Here is a 20,478-nt window from a genome sequence, read left to right as displayed (position 1 = left end):
CAAAAATAAAACTTCAGTTTAAAGATATCAATCATCTAAATTATCAAAGGGAAATAAAATGTATGACTTTTCTTTGGCGCACGAGACCGGATAAAATGCAAGCAGCTGCCACTTCAATACCAAACACACAAACTCAGGATACCAAACACACCAGAATTCAATTGGTGTGGGGGTGGACCATTAGAGGTTGCTTCTAAGCCTTAGGCAACAATAGAGGTAGCTTTCTAAAGACCATGGAGCTTTTAGATGTTCAGGACTCAAGAGGCGACCTTTATGTACGAGCGTACATTGTCATGGCCACCATGACAATCCCCACTACACCTCTCGGAGTCACCATGGGAGGCTTCCGAATTAGATGGATATGACAACTACGGCGACAAGCTAGATGGTGCATTGACCAGGAAGGAGCAGCGGACTTGGACAAGCAGCAGCCACTCGTGGCTGCTTCCGTTCACCGGCATCTGCACCAGCTGCATCGCAACGCACCCGGTATATCTGCACTCAGTATAAATAATAAAGGTGGATTTACTACAGTTCTTGATTGTTTGGGACCGTTAATTAAAATGTAACATTCTTATGGTATCAAAGGAAGAACACAACATAGACACGAACACTGCCACACTCAGAAAAGAACATCCAAAATGATGCTACAACAATTAACCAAAACATATACATGACGAACGCCAGGCGAAGCAATGTAAATAGTACCATCCTGTAGGCAAGGTGATGACGTCTACCGCGAATTGAGAACATCCACAATGATGCTACATCCACGCTGCTGAAATCCCAGTCGTCTTGAATTGAGAATGCTGATCTGTTTGCGGCTCCAGCGAATCTGAACAAACAAGACAGAAGTTTAGGACAGACCAGAGGAGACATTTGGGGTCCAATTTGTACACATATTCGAGAGTTTACAAGCTTAAAGCAACGAATTATAGGCATTATGTTGGGCTATATATAGCAGCAGAACAGCATCTGTTCCATCAGTAAGGTTCATCTAAATCGGATTTGAAATATGAGACGCTGTTGTGTCTTCAGCTTCAGCACTGTAATTTGCAATGCAGGTTGGAGCACGTAACAAGACACAGAAATGTACACAAAAGAAACCAGCACTGAAAATCTTAGGTCATTCTAAACTGGTAGTAGCTTAGTGTTTGCAGGCCTTTGGATATTTTATTGCCTAGCTTAAGTCACTTAAGAAAATATATCAGGGGTTCTAGCCACAATCAATAAATGATAGATGTGAAGCCTATAACTGATTTATGAGACTGACCCAAATCACACAGTGTGAGCGCACACTGCTCTTTCTTTGTTATTAAGAGCAATGACTCAGGCAGTTATCTGTGAACACAGTGATTAGGCAGAGATTTTCTTTTGTACGATTCTCTTGAAACTGGAATTGAAACAAACAGGACAACAGATCACAAATATGTTCACTTTCTCATGATTGAGCACAAGAACATAACCACTACTAGGCCGTGTAAATAAGAATGGCCAATTGCAACACTGAACTGTTAAGCATTAGACAATCCATGTGAAAACTATGAAGGGAAAGGCATAACATAACTGGAAATGCAGTAGAAATTATACCACTTCATATTGTCGGCGAAGACAGCGATGGCGGGAAGTGGGCATATATGCGCGTCCTGGACAAGGACTTCCCGAAAGGCTTCACACAGACCCTCTCAAGCTGCAACTTCTTGACGTCCACCGAGATATACTCCAACAAGTCTGGCATCTCCATAGACAAGCCGACGAGCCGTGGGGCTTCAGAACATATCAGGAGCACACACCTCTCTGTTGCCGCTTTGAGATAATGCAGGCCCTCAGGACCTAGTGAGAACGTCTTCACCATCTGCCACTGACAGGAATTCTTGCCTTTGTTCTGCCTAACGCTGAAGCAGAGGTCATGTTTGCTGCCACCTGCGGTTCCATCACGGATACCAAACAGCCCAAGCCTGCCTTGCCCTGCCTCCACAATGGCCACGCCTAGAGTGCCCCAACCAGAGGATGGGAGCTCGGCGATGGAGAACTCCATTCTCTGGATGTTAAGCACGAGTAACTCTTTCCTCTTGTTATTGGTGGAGTCCCAGTAGAAGCAGCGATAGGCGTGGTGCCGCCTGAGATAAGCAGGATCCATGGGCGACACTGGCATGGCCGACCAAAGCATGGGTGCCGCGGCTCGCCACTGCCCGGTGCTCGAAGAGAATACAAAGGGGGCCAGCTTAGTCTCGCAATGCACCATAGAGATCACCGTGAATGCCGTTGCTGTCCCTTCCGCCGCCGCATCGTTCTCGCTGAGGGGAAGAAGGAGAGGCTCGTCGGAGGGCATGCGTAGCACGGGGGTCGGGCGCTCCACTGAGGCGACGAGGGCGTCGGGCACCGGGGGGAGCAGGACGTACCGCCGGTGCAGGGGGTCGCACACCGCGAGCTCCCTGCAGATCGGAGGCCGCGCGTCCTTCCCGTGGTCCCGGCCTAGGAGGACGCGGCCGTCGCGGACGTCCATCGGGATCCAGCGGCAGTTGGAGGGGAGGAAGGAGAAGGAGAAGTCAGCGGCGCTGGCAAGCGCGCGGGCGGCGGGCGCGGCGGGGTGGGGCGGGAGCGCGGGCTGGAACCCGTCGAGGTCGATGAAGGCGAGAAACCGCGGGGCGTGGAGGCGGCGGAAGCGGCGCAGGAAGGAGGCGTCGGTGGCGAGGCGGCGGAAGGCGGGGCAGGCGGCCGAGGCGCGGGCGAGGTCCTCCGGCGCGGGCAGCCGGAGAAGGATTTCGGTGAGGAGGCTGCCCGGGAGCCCCATCAGCGTCGGGGCCATCTCTTTGGCGGCCACCGGCGGTGTCGAGGAGGGGAAGTGGTAGCCGACGGGAACGGAAGGCCGGGAAAATCGGACGAGATGGTGGGGTGGAAGGGGAAGAGGCGGCGGCGGTGTGTGGGTGCTGCTGCAGTCTTGGCCGAGTACCTGTGTTGGCTGAATAGGGTTACAAAATGAAATTCTAAAATCAAATGTAACTTCACGGGCTGTTAGTCGCTTGAGCACTAAGAGCAACTCCAACGCGCTGACCCAACCAGATGTTGATTTTGTCCCTTTTTTGTTTGTATGTCACCCGTCCGCTCTGCCGTGTCCGTTTTTTCATTTGGGTCGGTCTGTGCGCCCAACGGGACAGACATATTTTGTGTCATGTCCGCCCGGCATTTCGTCGAAACTTGGTGGTGAATTGCCCATAGCTCCTGCGCCGTCGCCGGGAGCTACCGCAACGCACTCCTGCTCGCGGACAAGGACAACGCCCGGCAACTCTGAGGCCGAACTGCTCGCGGACGAGGCCGTAACGGCGACGAAGCCATGGGGCCGCGTGCTCGCGCCTGCGACCGCCATGCTTTGCGTCGCGCGCTTTGGGTCGTGCCCGCTCGTGTTCTCGCTCCTTGCGTTCCGCCTGCGCCCATGATCCGGGTCACGCGTGTGGCGGCTAGCAGCACCAGCACGCACGCACGCTCTGCCGGCGGTGGCTAGCTAGAAGCTAGCTAGCACGTGCGTGGCGGCTAGTGGCTCGTTGCTAGTGAAGCGGTGGCGACGGTGGAGGCCTGTCGTGGTGATCCCACGGCAGATGCCATGGGATGGCTAAAAGTGGGGGCTACGTGAGGACGTCGGTGGGTTCCAGAGGCGAGATTGGCACGTGTAGGTGCGTGACACGAGATGTACCCAGGTTCGGGGCCCTCCGTGGGAGGTAACACCCCTAGTCCTACCGAATGGATGATATGCACTAGGTAACAGGGTTGCTCCTTGAGCTGTTTGGGTGGAGGAGCAAGATGGGCTAGGCCTCTGTCTTGCCCTCCGATGAGTGTGCGTGTGTGGGTGTGGGTGTTCTACTGATCGGGTGACCCCTTGCATGGGGGCTCCCGGGGATCTTATGGGCTGACCCCCTAGGGATACAATGGTAATGTTACATGGGCGCGGGGCCCTGGTGTCATCCTCTGGGAGCCGGCAGTGGGGGCCGCCGGGTCCGTCGGGTGCGTGTCTCGCCGGATCCGCCGGGCGTGGGCCGTGCCGGGGACTCCGGACACGGGTCGGGCTGGCTGCATGGCACTGTGGCATGCCTCGTCCTGCTTCATGGGGCGACTGGCGCCGCTCGACTATAGGGTCGCGTTGACCGGGCTCCGCCCGCCCGGGTGGGGGCGTAGGGCGCACTGTAGCCACGCCCGTTTGGACCAGCGTAAAGGGGGAGAGTTGTGGCCTTGCTTGCCCCGTCGTAGGGAGTAGTCTTTTTGTGGTCGACCGGCATGGGCTAGCCGGCCGGGCTGGGTAGCCGTGCCTAGCAAGCTCGCCCTGGGGAGCCGGCAAGCAGGCCTGCCGGGTTGAGGGGCTTGGCCTGCCCTGATGTTTTAAAAAGGGATTCGACTTCCGTTGCCTACCCGAGGATCATCCCCCGACAGTAGTCCCCCGAAGCTGTGAAGGCCCGCCGGCTCCAAGCAGGGGGCCTTTGCAGCTTACCCCCCTGAGGAGGCAGTTTTGTTGATGAAGTGCGCTACCCGACCGGGTGGTGCCTAGCACCCGGACGCCGGCCTTGAGGTAGCAGATTCTGGCAACACCCACTGGATGACGGCTTCCAGAAGCCGGATTGCGGCATCCCGGCCTGGACGGGAAATCGAAACGCGCGCTTGCTATGTCTTGGTTCGTATGACGATTCGAGCGCGCCGCAGCCCAGCAGGCCGCTACGTGGCGACGTGCAGAGGACGAGGCCCTGCCAGTCCACGCGCGCGATAGGACGCGACGGTGGGCCGGGCCCCACCATGCCGCGCCCTCGGTCCACGCACATGGGATTTATTGCTGTGGTCCTAGACGGTAGCGTTTCCCGACGCAGTTAATGCATGCTGGAAACGTGCCCGCACAGTGCGGGGGAGTGGGGATCATTGGTGCAGATGATCCCACTCCCCCACGTTCCATCACGGTTATAAAGGAGGGGGAGGGGGCGCGGCGGTAACGTCCACATTCCTTCACCACAAAGCTCGAGCGAAGCCTTGCAGTAGCGCCCGCCTGATGCCCGAGCAATGTTCCGTGGCGCTTGTGGACTGCTGCGCACGCGTGTGGCCGCACTCTTCTTCTTCTTCTTCTTCTTCTTCTTCTTCATTGTCACCACGTGCACGCCCTCGGAGAGCTCCGGCTATGGCGCGGCCAAAGGGCTGAGAGCATCTCCAGCCGCGCCCCCAACAAGGCCCCCCAGGCGACTTTTCGGCCGCTGGCGCCAAAAAATCGGCCCAGTCGCGCCCCCAATGGCCCAATTTTCGCCCGCTCGGGCCGAAATTGGCGTCGGCGGACCCAACCCGAACCCGGCGTGCTGGGGGGCGCTCGGGGGCGCCGGGCGAATCGTTTTTGGCACGAAAGAGCCGCGGGCCCTCCTTGCCAGCGACTCGTCTCGCTTCTCGCCGCTTCATCGTCCTCATCGCCTCGTTTCCCGCGGCGAATCAATGCCAAAGCTGCCGCGCGCTGCCGCGCCGGTCAGCCTCCACCATTGATGCCTCACGGGCGGCGCAGTGAAGGCGTGACGACGCGCGTCCCCGCGCATGCTACGCGTAGACGCGGCGGCCACACGTGCTCGCGGCGCCTACACCTATATAAGCCGACCCCAGCGCGCCGATGGCACGCACAGAGTCTCCACCGCCGACGCGCCCTCTCTCCCCTTCCTTCCTCTCCCCTCACCGTCCCAGTTCAAAGAAATGGCCGAACGATTCCCAGGCGACGGCGTGGCGGCGAACGGCTTCGGCCGCCGCCACCTTCACGAGGACGAAGCTCGGCTCCTCTTCGAGGCCGAGTACCCGGTCCCGCCGGACATGCGGGTGCCCGGGGCGTGGAGAATCAGCGCCGGCAGGGTCCCGGTGCCACCACCACCCACCGGGGTGGCACGGCGTGCGGAGATCGCGCGTATCCGCGCCTCCCTGCCGCGGGCGGCGAGGGAGGGGCCGCACTACGTCCCCGACAGCCCGCTCTGGGAGCCGTACTTCCATCGCCGTCACGCCGAGCAGCTCGAGGCCACCAACGGCGTCGTGCCCTCCGGCAGGCTCAACTCCGAGGGGTGGCGCCGATGGTGGGGCTTGCCCAGCCGAAAGCTGGAGGCCGTCCTCGAGTACATCGAGGGCGGCAACACGCCGAGGCTGGAGTACCCCGAGCCCCCGTCCTTCTCTCGCCATCGTGGGAGCTCGTGGATGCCGAGGCGCATGGACCCCGGGGCGTCCTCCTCCTCGTCCGGTCGGTCGACCGGCTCTCCCTGCCTCCGCCCCGTCAAGCCGGAGCCCTAGGACACGCCTGTCAGCTGGCGCACCCACAGCTCCGGTGTTCGCATCGCCGACTCTACCCCCGCCTCTGGCCGCCTCGTCCTCGTCGCGCCCAAACCGGAGCTCAGCCTCCCCCCGGAGTACTAGGAGCTAGCCCGGCGCGGCTTCTCCGACGAGGACGCCCTACCGTGGGCGTGCGACGACTACCTCCGCGACGAGATGGTCCGGCAGTGTTGGAAATATGCCCTAGAGGCAATAATAAAATGGTTATTATTATATTTCCTTGTTCATGATAATTGTCTATTGTTCATGCTATAATTGTGTTATCCGGAAATCGTAATACATGTGTGAATACATAGACCACAACATGTCCCTAGTGAGCCTCTAGTTGACTAGCTCGTTGATCAACAGATAGTCATGGTTTCCTGACTATGGACATTGGATGTCATTGATAACGGGATCACATCATTAGGAGAATGATGTGATGGACAAGACCCAATCCTAAGCATAGCACAAAGATCGTGTAGTTCGTTTGCTAGAGCTTTTCCAATGTCAAGTATCATTTCCTTAGACCATGAGATCGTGTAACTCCCGGATGCCGTAGGAGTGCTTTGGGTGTACCAAATGTCACAACATAACTGGGTGACTATAAAGGTACACTACAGGTATCTTTGAAAGTGTCTGTTGGGTTGACACGGATCGAGACTGGGATTTGTCACTCCGTATGACGGAGAGGTATCTCTGGGCCTACTCGGTAATGCATCATCATAATGAGCTCAAAGTGACCAAGTGGTTGGTCACGGGATCATGCATTACGGTACGAGTAAAGTGACTTGCCGGTAATGAGATTGAACAAGGTATTGGGATACCGACGATCGAATGTCGGGCAAGTAACGTACCGATTGACAAAGGGAATTGTATACGGGATTGATTGAATCCTCGACATCGTGGTTCATCCGATGAGATCATCGAGGAACATGTGGGAGCCAACATGGGTATCCAGATCCCGCTGTTGGTTATTGACCGGAGAGTCGTCTCGGTCATGTATGCATGTCTCCCGAACCCGTAGGGTCTACACACTTAAGGTTCGGTGACACTAGGGTTGTAGAGATATTAGTATGCGGTAACCCGAAAGTTGTTCGGAGTCTCGGATGAGATCCCGGATGTCACGAGGAGTTCCGGAATGGTCCGGAGGTGAAGAATTATATATAGGAAGTCCAGTTTCGGCCACCGGGAAAGTTTCGGGGGTCACCGGTATTGTACCGGGACCACCGGAAGGGTCCCGGGGGTCCACCGGGTGGGGCCACCTATCTCGGAGGGCCCCATGGGCTGAAGTGGGGGGGGGAACCAGCCCCTGGTGGGCTGGTGCGCCCCCCCCCCTTGGGCCTCCCCTGCGCCTAGGGTTGGAAACCCTAGGGGTGGGGGCGCCCCCCACTTGGCTTGGGGGGGAAGCCACCCCTTGGCCGCCGCCCCCCTTGGAGATTGCATCTCCCAGGGCCGGCGCCCCCCCAGGGGCCCTATATATAGTGGGGGGAGGGAGGGCAGCCGCACCACAGCCCCTGGCGGCTCCCTCTCCCTCCCGTGACACCTGTCCCTCTCGCTGAGCTTGGCGAAGCCCTGCCGAGATCCCCGCTACTTCCTCCACCACGCCGTCGTGCTGCTGGATCTCCATCAACCTCTCCTTCCCCTTGCTGGATCAAGAAGGAGGAGACGTCGCTGCTCCGTACGTGTGTTGAACGCGGAGGTGCCGTCCGTTCAGCGCTCGGTCATCGGTGATTTGGATCACGACGAGTACGACTCCATCAACCCCGTTCACTTGAACGCTTCCGCTCGCGATCTACAAGGGTATGTAGATGCACTCATCTCTCTCGTTGCTAGATGACTCCATAGATTGATCTTGGTGATGCGTAGAAAATTTTAAATTTCTGCTACGATCCCCAACAGTGGCATCATGAGCCAGGCCTATGCGTAGTTTCTATGCACGAGTAGAACACAAACTTGTTGTGGGCGTAGATGTTGTCAATTTCCTTGCCACTACTAGTCTTATCTTGTTTCAGCGGCATTGTGGGATGAAGCGGCCCGGACCGACCTTACACGTACGCTTACGTGAGACAGGTTCCACCGACTGACATGCACTAGTTGCATAAGGTGGCTAGCGGGTGTCTGTCTCTCCCACTTTAGTCAGAACGGATTCGATGAAAAGGGTCCTTATGAAGGGTAAATAGAAATTGGCATATCACATTGTGGTTTTACGTAGGTAAGAAACGTTCTTGCTAGAAACCTATAGAAGCCACGTAAAAACTTGCAACAACAATTAGAGGACGTCTAACTTGTTTTTGCAGCATATGCCTTGTTGGCCAAAAGGATGTGATGAATGAGATATATGTGATGTATGAGATTGATCATGTTCTTGTAATAGGAATCACGACTTGCATGTCGATGAGTATGACAACCGGCAGGAGCCATAGGAGTTGGCTTTATTTTTTGTATGACCTGCGTGTCATTGAATAACGCCATGTAAATTACTTTACTTTATTGCTAAACACGTTAGCCATAGAAGTAGAAGTAATCGTTGGCGTGACAACTTCATGAAGACACGATGATGGAGATCATGATGATGGAGATCATGATGATGGAGATCATGATGATGGAGATCATGATGATGGAGATCATGGTGTCATGCCGGTGACGAAGATGATCATGGCGCCCCGAAGATGGAGATCAAAGGAGCAAAATGATATTGGCCATATCATGTCACTATTTGATTGCATGTGATGTTTATCATGTTTTACATCTTATTTGCTTAGAACGACGGTAGCTTAAAGAAGATGATCCCTCGCAATAATTTCAAGAAAGTGTCCCCCCTAACTGTGCACCGTTGCGAAGGTTCGTTGTTTCGAAGCACCACGTGATGATCGGGTGTGATAGATTCTAACGTTCGAATACAACGGGTGTAAGCCAGATTTACACACGCAATACACTTAGGTTGACTTGACGAGCCTAGCATGTACAGACATGGTCTCGGAACACGGAAGACCGAAAGGTCGAGCATGAGTCGTATAGAAGATACGATCAACATGAAGATGTTCACCGATGTTGACTAGTCCGTCTCACGTGATGATCGGACACGGCCTAGTTGACTCGAATCATGTTTCACTTAGATGACTAGAGGGATGTCTATCTGAGTGGGAGTTCATTGAATAGTTTGATTAGATGAACTTAATTATCATGAACTTAGTCTAAAATCTTTACAATATGTCTTGTAGATCAAATGGCCCACGTTGCCCTCAACTTCAACGCGTTCCTAGAGAAAACCAAGCTGAAAGATGATGGCAGCAACTATACGGACTGGGTCCGGAACCTGAGGATCATCCTCATAGCTGCCAAGAAAGATTATGTCCTAGAAGCACCGCTAGGTGAAGCACCCATCCCAGAGAACGAAGACGTTATGAACGCTTGGCAGTCACGTGGTGATGATTACTCCCTCGTTCAGTGCGGCATGCTTTACAGCTTAGAACCGGGGCTCCAAAAGCGTTTTGAGCAACACGGAGCATATGAGATGTTCGAAGAGCTGAAAATGGTTTTCCAAGCTCATGCCCGGGTCGAGAGATATGAAGTCTCCGACAAGTTCTTCAGTTGTAAGATGGAGGAAAACAGTTCTGTCAGTGAGCACATACTCAAAATGTCTGGGTTGCACAACCGCTTGACTCAGCTGGGAGTTAATCTCCCGGATGACGCGGTCATTGACAGAATCCTTCAGTCGCTTCCACCAAGCTACAAGAGCTTTGTGATGAACTTCAATATGCAGGGGATGGAAAAGACCATTCCTGAGGTATATTCAATGTTGAAATCAGCGGAGGTGGAGATCAAAAAGGAACATCAAGTGTTGATGGTGAATAAAACCACTAAGTTCAAGAAGGGCAAGGGTAAGAAGAACTTCAAGAAGGACTGCAAGGGAGTTGCCGCGCCCGGTAAGCCAGTTGCCGGGAAGAAGCCAAAGAATGGACCCAAGCCTGAGACTGAGTGCTTTTATTGCAAGGGAAGTGGTCACTGGAAGCGGAACTGCCCCAAATACTTAGCGGACAAGAAGGCCGGCAACACCAAAGGTATATGTGATATACATGTAATTGATGTGTACCTTACCAGTACTCGTAGTAGCTCCTGGGTATTTGATACCGGTGCGGTTGCTCATATTTGTAACTCAAAACAGGAGCTGCGGAATAAGCGGAGACTGGCGAAGGACAAGGTGACGATGCGCGTCGGGAATGGTTCCAAGGTCGATGTGATCGCCGTCGGCACGCTACCTCTACATTTACCTACGGGATTAGTTTTAAACCTCAATAATTGTTATTTAGTGCCAGCTTTGAGCATGAACATTGTATCAGGATCTCGTTTATTTCGAGATGGCTACTCATTTAAATCCGAGAATAATGTTTGTTCTATTTATATGAGAGATATGTTTTATGGTCATGCCCCGCTGGTCAATGGTTTATTCTTAATGAATCTCGAACGTGATGTTACACATATTCATAGTGTGAATACCAAAAGATGTAAAGTTGATAACGATAGTCCCACATACTTGTGGCACTGCCGCCTTGGTCACATTGGTGTCAAACGCATGAAGAAGCTCCATGCAGATGGACTTTTGGAGTCTCTTGATTACGAATCATTTGACACGTGCGAACCATGCCTCATGGGTAAGATGACCAAGACTCCGTTCTCTGGAACAATGGAACTAGCAACCAACTTATTGGAAATCATACATACTGATGTGTGCGGTCCAATGAGTGTTGAGGCTCGCGGTGGCTATCGTTATGTTCTCCCTCACTGATGACTTGAGTAGATATGGGTATGTCTACCTAATGAAACACAAGTCTGAAACCTTTGAAAAGTTCCAGGAATTTCAGAGTGAGGTTGAGAATCAACGTGACAGGAAAATAAAGTTCTTACGATCAGATCGTGGAGGAGAATATTTGAGTCACGAATTTGGCACACACTTAAGGACATGTGGAATAGTTTCACAACTCACGCCGCCTGGAACACCTCAGCGAAATGGTGTGTCCGAACGTCGTAATCGCACTCTATTGGATATGGTGCGATCTATGATGTCTCTTACCGATCTACCGCTCTCATTTTGGGGCTATGCTTTAGAGACTGCCGCATTCACTTTAAATAGGGCTCCGTCGAAATCCGTTGAGACGACACCGTATGAATTATGGTTTGGGAAGAAACCTAAGCTGTCGTTTCTAAAAGTTTGGGGATGCGATGCTTATGTCAAGAAACTTCAACCTGAAAAGCTCGAACCCAAGTCGGAAAAATGCGTCTTCATAGGATACCCTAAGGAAACCATTGGGTATACCTTCTACCTCAGATCCGAAGGAAAAGTCTTTGTTGCCAAGAACGGGTCCTTTCTGGAGAAAGAGTTTCTCTCGAAAGAAGTGAGTGGGAGGAAAGGGGAACTTGATGGGGTGATAGTCACCCCTTCCGAACCGAAAAGTAGCGCAGCGCGGGAAGATGTTCCTGTGGTTCCTGCACCAACTGGGGAGGAAGTTAATGATGATGATCATGAAGCTTCAGATCAAGTTACTGCTGAACTTCGTAGGTCCACAAGGACACGTTCGGCACCATAGTGGTACGGCAACCCTGTCATGGAAATCATGTTGTTAGACAACGGTGAACCTTCGAACTATGAAGAAGCGATGGCGGGCCCGGATTCCAACAAATGGCTTGAAGCCATGCAATCCGAGATAGGATCCATGTATGAAAACGAAGTATGGACTTTGACTGACTTGCCCGATGATCGGCGAGCCATAGAAAATAAATGGATCTTTAAGAAGAAGACAGACGCGGATGGTAACGTGACCGTCTATAAGGCTCGACTTGTCGCTAAGGGTTATCGACAAGTTCAAGGGGTTGACTACGATGAGACTTTCTCACCCGTAGCGAAGCTGAAGTCCGTCCGAATCATGTTAGCAATTGCCGCATTCTATGATTATGAGATATGGCAAATGGACGTCAAAACGGCATTCCTTAACGGCTTTCTTAAGGAAGAATTGTATATGATGCAGCTGGAAGGTTTTGTCGATCCTAAGAATTCTAACAAGGTATGCAAGCTCCAGCGCTCCATCTATGGGCTGGTGCAAGCATCTCGGAGTTGGAACATTCGATTTGATGAGATGATCAAAGCGTTTGGGTTTACACAGACTTATGGAGAAGCCTGTGTTTACAAGAAAGTGAGTGGGAGCTCTATAGCATTTCTCTTATTATATGTGGATGACATACTATTGATGGGAAATGATATAGAATTCTTGGAAAGTATAAAGGCCTATTTGAATAAGTGTTTTTCAATGAAGGACCTTGGAGAAGCTGCCTATATATTAGGCATCAAGATCTATAAAGATAGATCAAGACGCCTCATTGGTCTTTCACAAAGTACGTACCTTGACAAGATATTGAAGAAGTTCAATATGGATCAGTCCAAGAAGGGGTTCTTGCCTGTATTGCAAGGTGTGCAATTGAGCACGGCTCAATGCCCGACCACGGCAGAAGATAGAGAAAAGATGAGTGTCATCCCCTATGCCTCGGCCATAGGGTCTATTATGTATGCCATGCTGTGTACCAGACCTGATGTAAACCTTGCCGTAAGTTTGGTAAGAAGGTACCAAAGTAATCCCGGCATGGAACACTGGACAACAGTCAAGAATATCCTGAAGTACCTGAAGAGGACTAAGGATATGTTTCTCGTTTATGGAGGTGACGAAGAGCTCGTCGTAAAGGGTTACGTCGACGCTAGCTTCGACAAAGATATGGATGACTCGAAGTCACAAACCGGATACGTGTATATTTTGAATGGAGGGGCAGTAAGCTGGTGCAGTTGCAAGCAAAGCGTCCTGGCGGGATCTACTTGTGAAGCGGACTACATGGCGGCCTCAGAGGCAGTGCAAGAAGCAATCTGGATGAAGGAGTTCATTACAGACCTAGGGGTGATTCCCAATGCGTCGGGCCCGATGACTCTCTTCTGTGACAACACTGGAGCTATTGCCCTTGCCAAGGAGCCCAGGTTTCACAGGAAGACCAGGCATATCAAGCGTCGCTTCAACTCCATTCGTGAAAGTGTTCAAAATGGAGACATAGATATTTGTAAAGTACATACAGACCTGAATGTAGCAGATCCGTTGACTAAACCTCTCCCTAGAGCAAAACATGATCAACACCAGAACTCTATGGGTGTTCGATTCATCACAATGTAACTAGATTATTGACTCTAGTGCAAGTGGGAGACTGCTGGAAATATGCCCTAGAGGCAATAATAAAATGGTTATTATTATATTTCCTTGTTCATGATAATTGTCTATTATTCATGCTATAATTGTGTTATCCGGAAATCGTAATACATGTGTGAATACATAGACCACAACATGTCCCTAGTGAGCCTCTAGTTGACTAGCTCGTTGATCAACAGATAGTCATGGTTTCCTGACTATGGACATTGGATGTCATTGATAACAGAAGCACATCATTAGGAGAATGATGTGATGGACAAGACCCAATCCTAAGCATAGCACAAAGATCGTGTAGTTCGTTTGCTAGAGCTTTTCCAATGTCAAGTATCATTTCCTTAGACCATGAGATCGTGTAACTCCCGGATGCCGTAGGAGTGCTTTGGGTGTACCAAATGTCACAACGTAACTGGGTGACTATAAAGGTACACTACAGGTATCTCTGAAAGTGTCTGTTGGGTTGACACGGATCGAGACTGGGATTTGTCACTCCGTATGACGGAGAGGTATCTCTGGGCCCACTCGGTAATGCATCATCATAATGAGCTCAAAGTGACCAAGTGGTTGGTCACGGGATCATGCATTACAGGTACGAGTAAAGTGACTTGCCGGTAACGAGATTGAACAAGGTATTGGGATACCAACGATCGAATCTTGGGCAAGTAACGTACCGATTGACAAAGGGAATTGTATACGGGATTGATTGAATCCTCGACATCGTGGTTCATCCGATGAGATCATCGAGGAACATGTGGGAGCCCCAACATGGGTATCCAGATCCCGCTGTTGGTTATTGACCGGAGAGTCATCTCGGTCATGTCTGCATGTCTCCCGAACCCGTAGGGTCTACACACTTAAGGTTCGGTGACGCTAGGGTTGTAGAGATATTAGTATGCGGTAACCCGAAAGTTGTTCGGAGTCCCGGATGAGATCCCGGACGTCACGAGGAGTTCCGGAATGGTCCGGAGGTGAAGAATTATATATAGGAAGTCCAGTTTCGGCCACCGGGAAAGTTTCGGGGGTCACCGGTATTGTACCGGGACCACCGGAAGGGTCCCGGGGGTCCACCGGGTGGGGCCACCTATCTTGGAGGGCCCCATGGGCTGAAGTGGGGGGGGGGAACCAGCCCCTGGTGGGCTGGTGCGCCCCCCCGGGCCTCCCCTGCGCCTAGGGTTGGAAACCCTAGGGGTGGGGGCGCCCCCCACTTGGCTTGGGGGGGAAGCCACCCCTTGGCCGCCGCCCCCCTTGGAGATTGCATCTCCCAGGGCCGGAGCCCCCCCAGGGGCCCTATACATAGTGGGGGGGAGGGAGGGCAGCCGCACCACAGCCCCTGGCGCCTCCCTCTCCCTCCCGTGACACCTCTCCCTCTCGCTGAGCTTGGCGAAGCCTTGCCGAGATCCCCGCTACTTCCACCACCACGGCGTCGTGCTGCTGGATCTCCATCAACCTCTCCTTCCCCTTGCTAGATCAAGAAGGAGGAGACGTCGCTGCTCCGTACGTGTGTTGAACGCGGAGGTGCCGTCCGTTCGGCGCTCGGTCATCGGTGATTTGGATCACGACTAGTACGACTCCATCAACCCCGTTCACTTGAACGCTTCCGCTCGCGATCTACAAGGGTATGTAGATGCACTCATCTCTCTCGTTGCTAGATGACTCCATAGATTGATCTTGGTGGTGCGTAGAAAATTTTAAATTTCTGCTACGATCCCCAACAGGCAGCGCCGGGCCCTAGAGGAGATCGCCGCCCGCAAGCGTGGGCGCGAGGACGAGCACGGCGTCGTGATCCTCGACAGCGACGACGACAAGGACTCCGCCGGACCGTCCAACCCGCCGCGCCAACCGGGGGAGGGTTGCAGCAGGGACGGCGGCCACGGCGGAGGCGACGACGATTTTTAGCGCCTCCTGGGGAGCCAACGGCTGGAGATGCTCTGAGGGCACCGAGACCGGCGAGGGTGACATCAATATCTCTGTGACGCCAAGCGGTTGCCGTCGGCGACGATGGTGGCGGCGTGTGCGCCCGGCGGGGAGAGGGTACCGGAGTTGTGGGAGGGCGAGCATGTGGTGTTCTACACCCACTTAGCGCGTGGGTTCGGCCTCCCCGCGAGCCTCTTATTCCATGCCTTCCTCGAGTTATTCGGGCTGCAGCCACAGTACTTGGGCGCCTACACCGTGTTGCAGCTCACCGGCTTAGCCACGCTCTACGAGGTCTACTTGGGCCTGATGCCGAACACGTACTTGTTCGGCAAACTCTTCTTCCTCAAGCACCAGGGGCCGACAGTCGGCACCATGTCCGACTGCAGGGCCGCCATGATCTCTGGCCTGCAGAGCGGGCCATTCCCCAAGATGCCCCTTTAGGATTCAGCCAAAAAGTGGCAGAATTCTTTCTTGTACGTGTGCAACGTCAACCCGGCAGCAGATTTCATCAATTTGCCATTGTTCGTCAACGAGCCGCCGCACGCCAAGCTGAACTAGGGCTACCAACCCAAGAACCCACCGTGGGAGCTGCTGAACACCTGCAGCCGGGTCATGGAGATGACGGCACGCGAGGGACATGCTCTTTGTGCCATCACAACAACTTGGCATGCTCTTTGTTTTCGAACAAACGTTTCAACCGTCGTATAATAGGAGCATACCATATCACCTTGGCAAGAACCCTCTTCCTGGGGCGCTCGCCCTCAACATCACCAGGGTCATTGTGGCTGATCTTGTAGCGCAATGCACCGTATACCAGGCATGCATTCAAATTCTCGTACTCCTCACCGCGGTAGAGGATGCAGCCATTAGGGCATGCATGTATCTTCTGCACCTCTAATCCTAGACAGCAGACAACCTTCTTTGCTTCGTACGTACTAGCAGGCAATTCGTTATTATTTGGAGCATCTTCTTTATCATTTTCAGTAACTTTTCATATCCCTTGCCAGATACACCATTCTCTGCCTTCCATTGCAGCAATTAAAGTGTGGTACCCAGCTTTTTCTTGTCATCTCCGCAATTTGGGTACAACAATTTTTTGTGATCCTCTAACAAGCGCTCCAACTTCAACATCTCATTTTCACTTTCGCAGTTTCTCTTTGCATCAACAATGGCCCGACCAAGATCATCAGCGGGCTAATCTGATGCCTCTTAAGCTTCCCCCATTATAGTACCATCGTATTCAGGGAACCTAGTATAGTTGTCATCATCCTCTTCTTCTTCATTGTCTTCATTATAACCCCTCTTTCTCCGTGCTTGGCCCAAAAGTTATAGCCGGACATGAAACCAGACTGAAGCAGGTGGCTGTGAAGGATTTTTTAGGTAGAGTAATCCTTATTATTCTTACAAACACCACATGGACAATGATACGTCTCCAACGTATCTATAATTTTTTATTGTTCCATGCTATATTATATTCTGTTTTGGACATTATTGGGCTTTATTATACACTTTTATATTATTTTTGGGACTAACCTATTAACCGGAGGCCCAGCCCAGAATTGCTGTTTTTTGCCTATTCCAGAGTTTCGCAGAAAAAGAATATCAAACGGAGTCCAAACGGAATGAAACCTTCAGGAACGTCATTTTCAGAACGAACGTGATCCAGAGGACTTGGACCCTACGTCAAGACATCAACCAGGAAGGCACGAGGTAGGGGGGCGCGCCTACACCACCCCCCAGGAGCGCCCTCCACCTTCGTGGGGCCCATGTTGCTCCACCGACGTACTCTTTCCTCCTATATATACCTACGTACCCCCAAACTACCAGATACGGAGCCAAAAACCTAATTCCACCGCCGCAACCTTCTGTACCAGTGAGATCCCATCTTGGGTCCTTTTCCGGAGCTCCGCCGGAGGGGGCATCGATCATGGAGGGCTTCTACATCAACACCATAGCCTCTCCGATGATGTGTGAGTAGTTTACCTCAGACCTTCGGGTCCATAGTTATTAGCTAGATGGCTTCTTCTCTCTTTTTGGATCTCAATATAATGTTCTCCCCCTCTCTTGTGGAGATCTATTCGATGTAATCTTCTTTTGCGGTGTGTTTGTTGAGACCGATGAATTGTGGGTTTATGATCAAGTTTGTCTATGAACAATATCTGAATCTTCTCTGAATTCTTTTATGTATGATTGGTTATCTTTGCAAGTCTCTTTGAATTATCAGTTTGGTTTGGCCTACTAGATTGATCTTTCTTGCAATGGGAGAAGTGCTTAGCTTTGGGTTCAATCTTGTGGTGTCCTTTCCCAGTGACAGTAGGGGCAGCAAGGCACGTATTGTATTGTTTCCATCGAGGATAACAAGATGGGGTTTATATCATATTGCATGAGTTTATGCCTCTACATCATGTCATCTTGCTTAAAACGTTACTCTGTTCTTGTGAACTTAATACTCTAGATGCATGCTGGATAGCGGTCGATGTGTGGAGTAATAGTAGTAGATGCAGGCAGGAGTCGGTCTACTTGTCTCGAACGTGATGCCTATATACATGATCATACCTAGATATTCTCATAACTATGCTCAATTCTGTCAATTGCTCAACAGTAATTTGTTCACCCATCGTAATATTTATGCTTTTGAGAGAAGCCACTAGTGAAACCTATGGCCCCCGGGTCTATTTTCCATCATATTAATCTTCCAACACTTAGTTATTTTTATTGCCATTTATTTTACTTTGCATATTTATCATAAATATACCAAAAATATTATCTTATCATATCTATCAGATCTCACTCTCGTAAGTGACTGTGAAGGGATTGACAACCCCTTTATTGCGTTGGTTGCGAGGATTTATTTGTTTGTGTAGGTGCGAGGGACTCGTGCGTGGCCTCCTACTGGATTGATACCTTGGTTCTCAAAAACTGAGGGAAATACTTACTCTACTTTGCTGCATCACCCTTTCCTCTTCAAGGGAAAACCAACGCAGTGCTCAAGAGGTAGCAACAACACATAAAACCATTTCGCTTTTTTGTCTCGGCCACACGCATAAAATTATGCAGGCCATTAATGAACTCGAGAGAGCGTCGGTCATCGTTCATCCATTCCCGACTCATCTTCATTACACAACATCGAAGTGACCAAATTAACACAAGTTCATCACATTAAAACCAAAGTAGAGTAGTGACCAAATGTTATTCCTGCAAAAATATATACATAAAGTTCATACATACTTCTCATAAACAACATACTACTATCTAAAGCATTTAACTGCAATAACAAATGCGATCAAAATCACAACGTACCAATTGATCCAACAGCATAATGATACCAAGCCTCTTTATTAATGGAATATTTCCTAATCTTTCTGATCTTCAAGCGCACCGTATATTGATGTCTACTACACAACTTATTCTTGTAGACTCGTGTTGGGCCTCCAAGCGCAGAGTTTTGTAGGACAGTAGCAAATTTCCATCAAGTAGATGACCTAAGGTTTATCAATATGTGGGAGACGTAGGATGAAGATGGTCTCTCTCAAACAACCCTGCAACCAAATAACAAAGAGTCTCTTGTGTCCCCAACACACCCAGTACAATGGTAAATTGGACAGGTGCACTAGTTCGGCGAAGAGATGATGATAAAAGTGTAATATGGATGGTAGAAATATATTTTTATAATCTGAATAAATAAAAACAGCAAGGTAGCAAGTGATAAAACAGAGGACAAACGGTATTGCAATGCTTGAAAACAAGGCCTAGGGTTCATACTTTCACTAGTGCAATCTCTCAATAATGCTAACATAGTTAGATCATATAGATATCCCTCAACGTGCGATAAAGAGTCACTCCAAAGTTCTTATATAGCGGAGAGCATAAGAAGAAATTGTTTGTAGTATATGAAACCACCTCAAAGCTATTCTTTACGATCGATCTATCCAAGAGTTCGTACTAAAATAGCACCAAATTATCCTTTCCGATCAATCTATCAAGAGTTCGTACTAATCATAACACCAAAATAAATTCAGATTCATAATACTCAATCCAACACAAAGAACCTCAAAGAATGCCCCAAGATTTCTACCGAAGAAACAAAGACAAGAACGTCCATCAACCCCTATGCATAGATTACCCCAATGTCACCTTGGGAATCCGCGAGTTAAGTGCCAAAACGCACATCAAGTGAATCTATATGATACCCCATTGTCACCACGTCTATTCATAGCAAGACATACATCAAGTGTTCTCAAATCCATAAAGCATTCAATCTGATAAGAAATCTCAAAGGGAAAACTCAATTCATCACAACAGGATAGAGAGGGGAAAACACCATATGATTCAACTATATTAACAAAGCTCGCGATACATCAAGATCGTGCCATCTCAAGAACACGAGAGAGAGAGATTAAACACATAGCTACTAGCACAAACCGTCAGCCCCGAGGGTGGATGATACGTCTCCAACGTATCTATATTTTTTGATTGTTCCATGTTGTTATATTATCATTCTTGGATGTTTTACAATCATTTTATATCATTTTTTGGGACTAACCTATTGACATAGTGCCCAGTGCCAGTTGCTGTTTTTTGCTTGTTTTTTACATCACAAAAAATCAATACCAAACGGAGTCCAAACGCGGCGAAACTTTTTGGAGATTTTTTCTGGGCCAGAAGACACTGGATGGGCTGAGGAAGTACCAGAGGGGGGCTCCGAGGGGAGCACAACCCACCTGGGGGCGCCCACCAAGGGAGCGCCCAGGCCCCCTAGCGCGCCCAGGTGGGTTGTGCCCACCTCGGTGGCCTCCCCCATCGGTCTATAAATACTCTCATACCCCAATAACCCTGGGGGAGTCGACGAAATTTTATTCCAGCCGCCGCAAGTTCCTGAGCCACGAGATCCAATCTAAAGCCCTTTTCCGGCACTCAGCCGGAGGGGAACACGATCACGGAGGGGTTCATCATCCTCATTGGTCCCTCTCTGTCTATGTGTGAGTAGTTCAACTCGGACCTACGGGGTCTTATGCAGTAGCTAGAT

At 50.9% G+C, this 20,478-nt stretch overlaps 1 protein-coding gene across 1 annotated transcript; it reads right to left on the bottom strand.

Annotated features, from left to right (window-relative positions):
* Positions 1-523: 523 nt before the first annotated feature.
* LOC123167621 (uncharacterized) lies at positions 524-2,933 on the bottom strand. The gene is made up of 2 exons (XM_044585457.1): positions 1,591-2,933; positions 524-835 (listed from the first exon to the last, which is right to left on the bottom strand). The coding sequence occupies exon 1, from the start codon at positions 2,807-2,809 to the stop codon at positions 1,595-1,597; it is 1,215 nt and encodes a 404-aa protein (XP_044441392.1). The 5' UTR covers positions 2,810-2,933; the 3' UTR covers positions 524-835; positions 1,591-1,594.
* Positions 2,934-20,478: the final 17,545 nt, after the last annotated feature.

This window comes from Triticum aestivum, chromosome 7D, assembly GCF_018294505.1.
Source record: "Triticum aestivum cultivar Chinese Spring chromosome 7D, IWGSC CS RefSeq v2.1, whole genome shotgun sequence".
Lineage (NCBI taxonomy): Eukaryota > Viridiplantae > Streptophyta > Magnoliopsida > Poales > Poaceae > Triticum > Triticum aestivum.
Note: the sequence above shows the minus strand (reverse complement) of the source record. Positions and strands in the feature narration are given on the sequence as shown.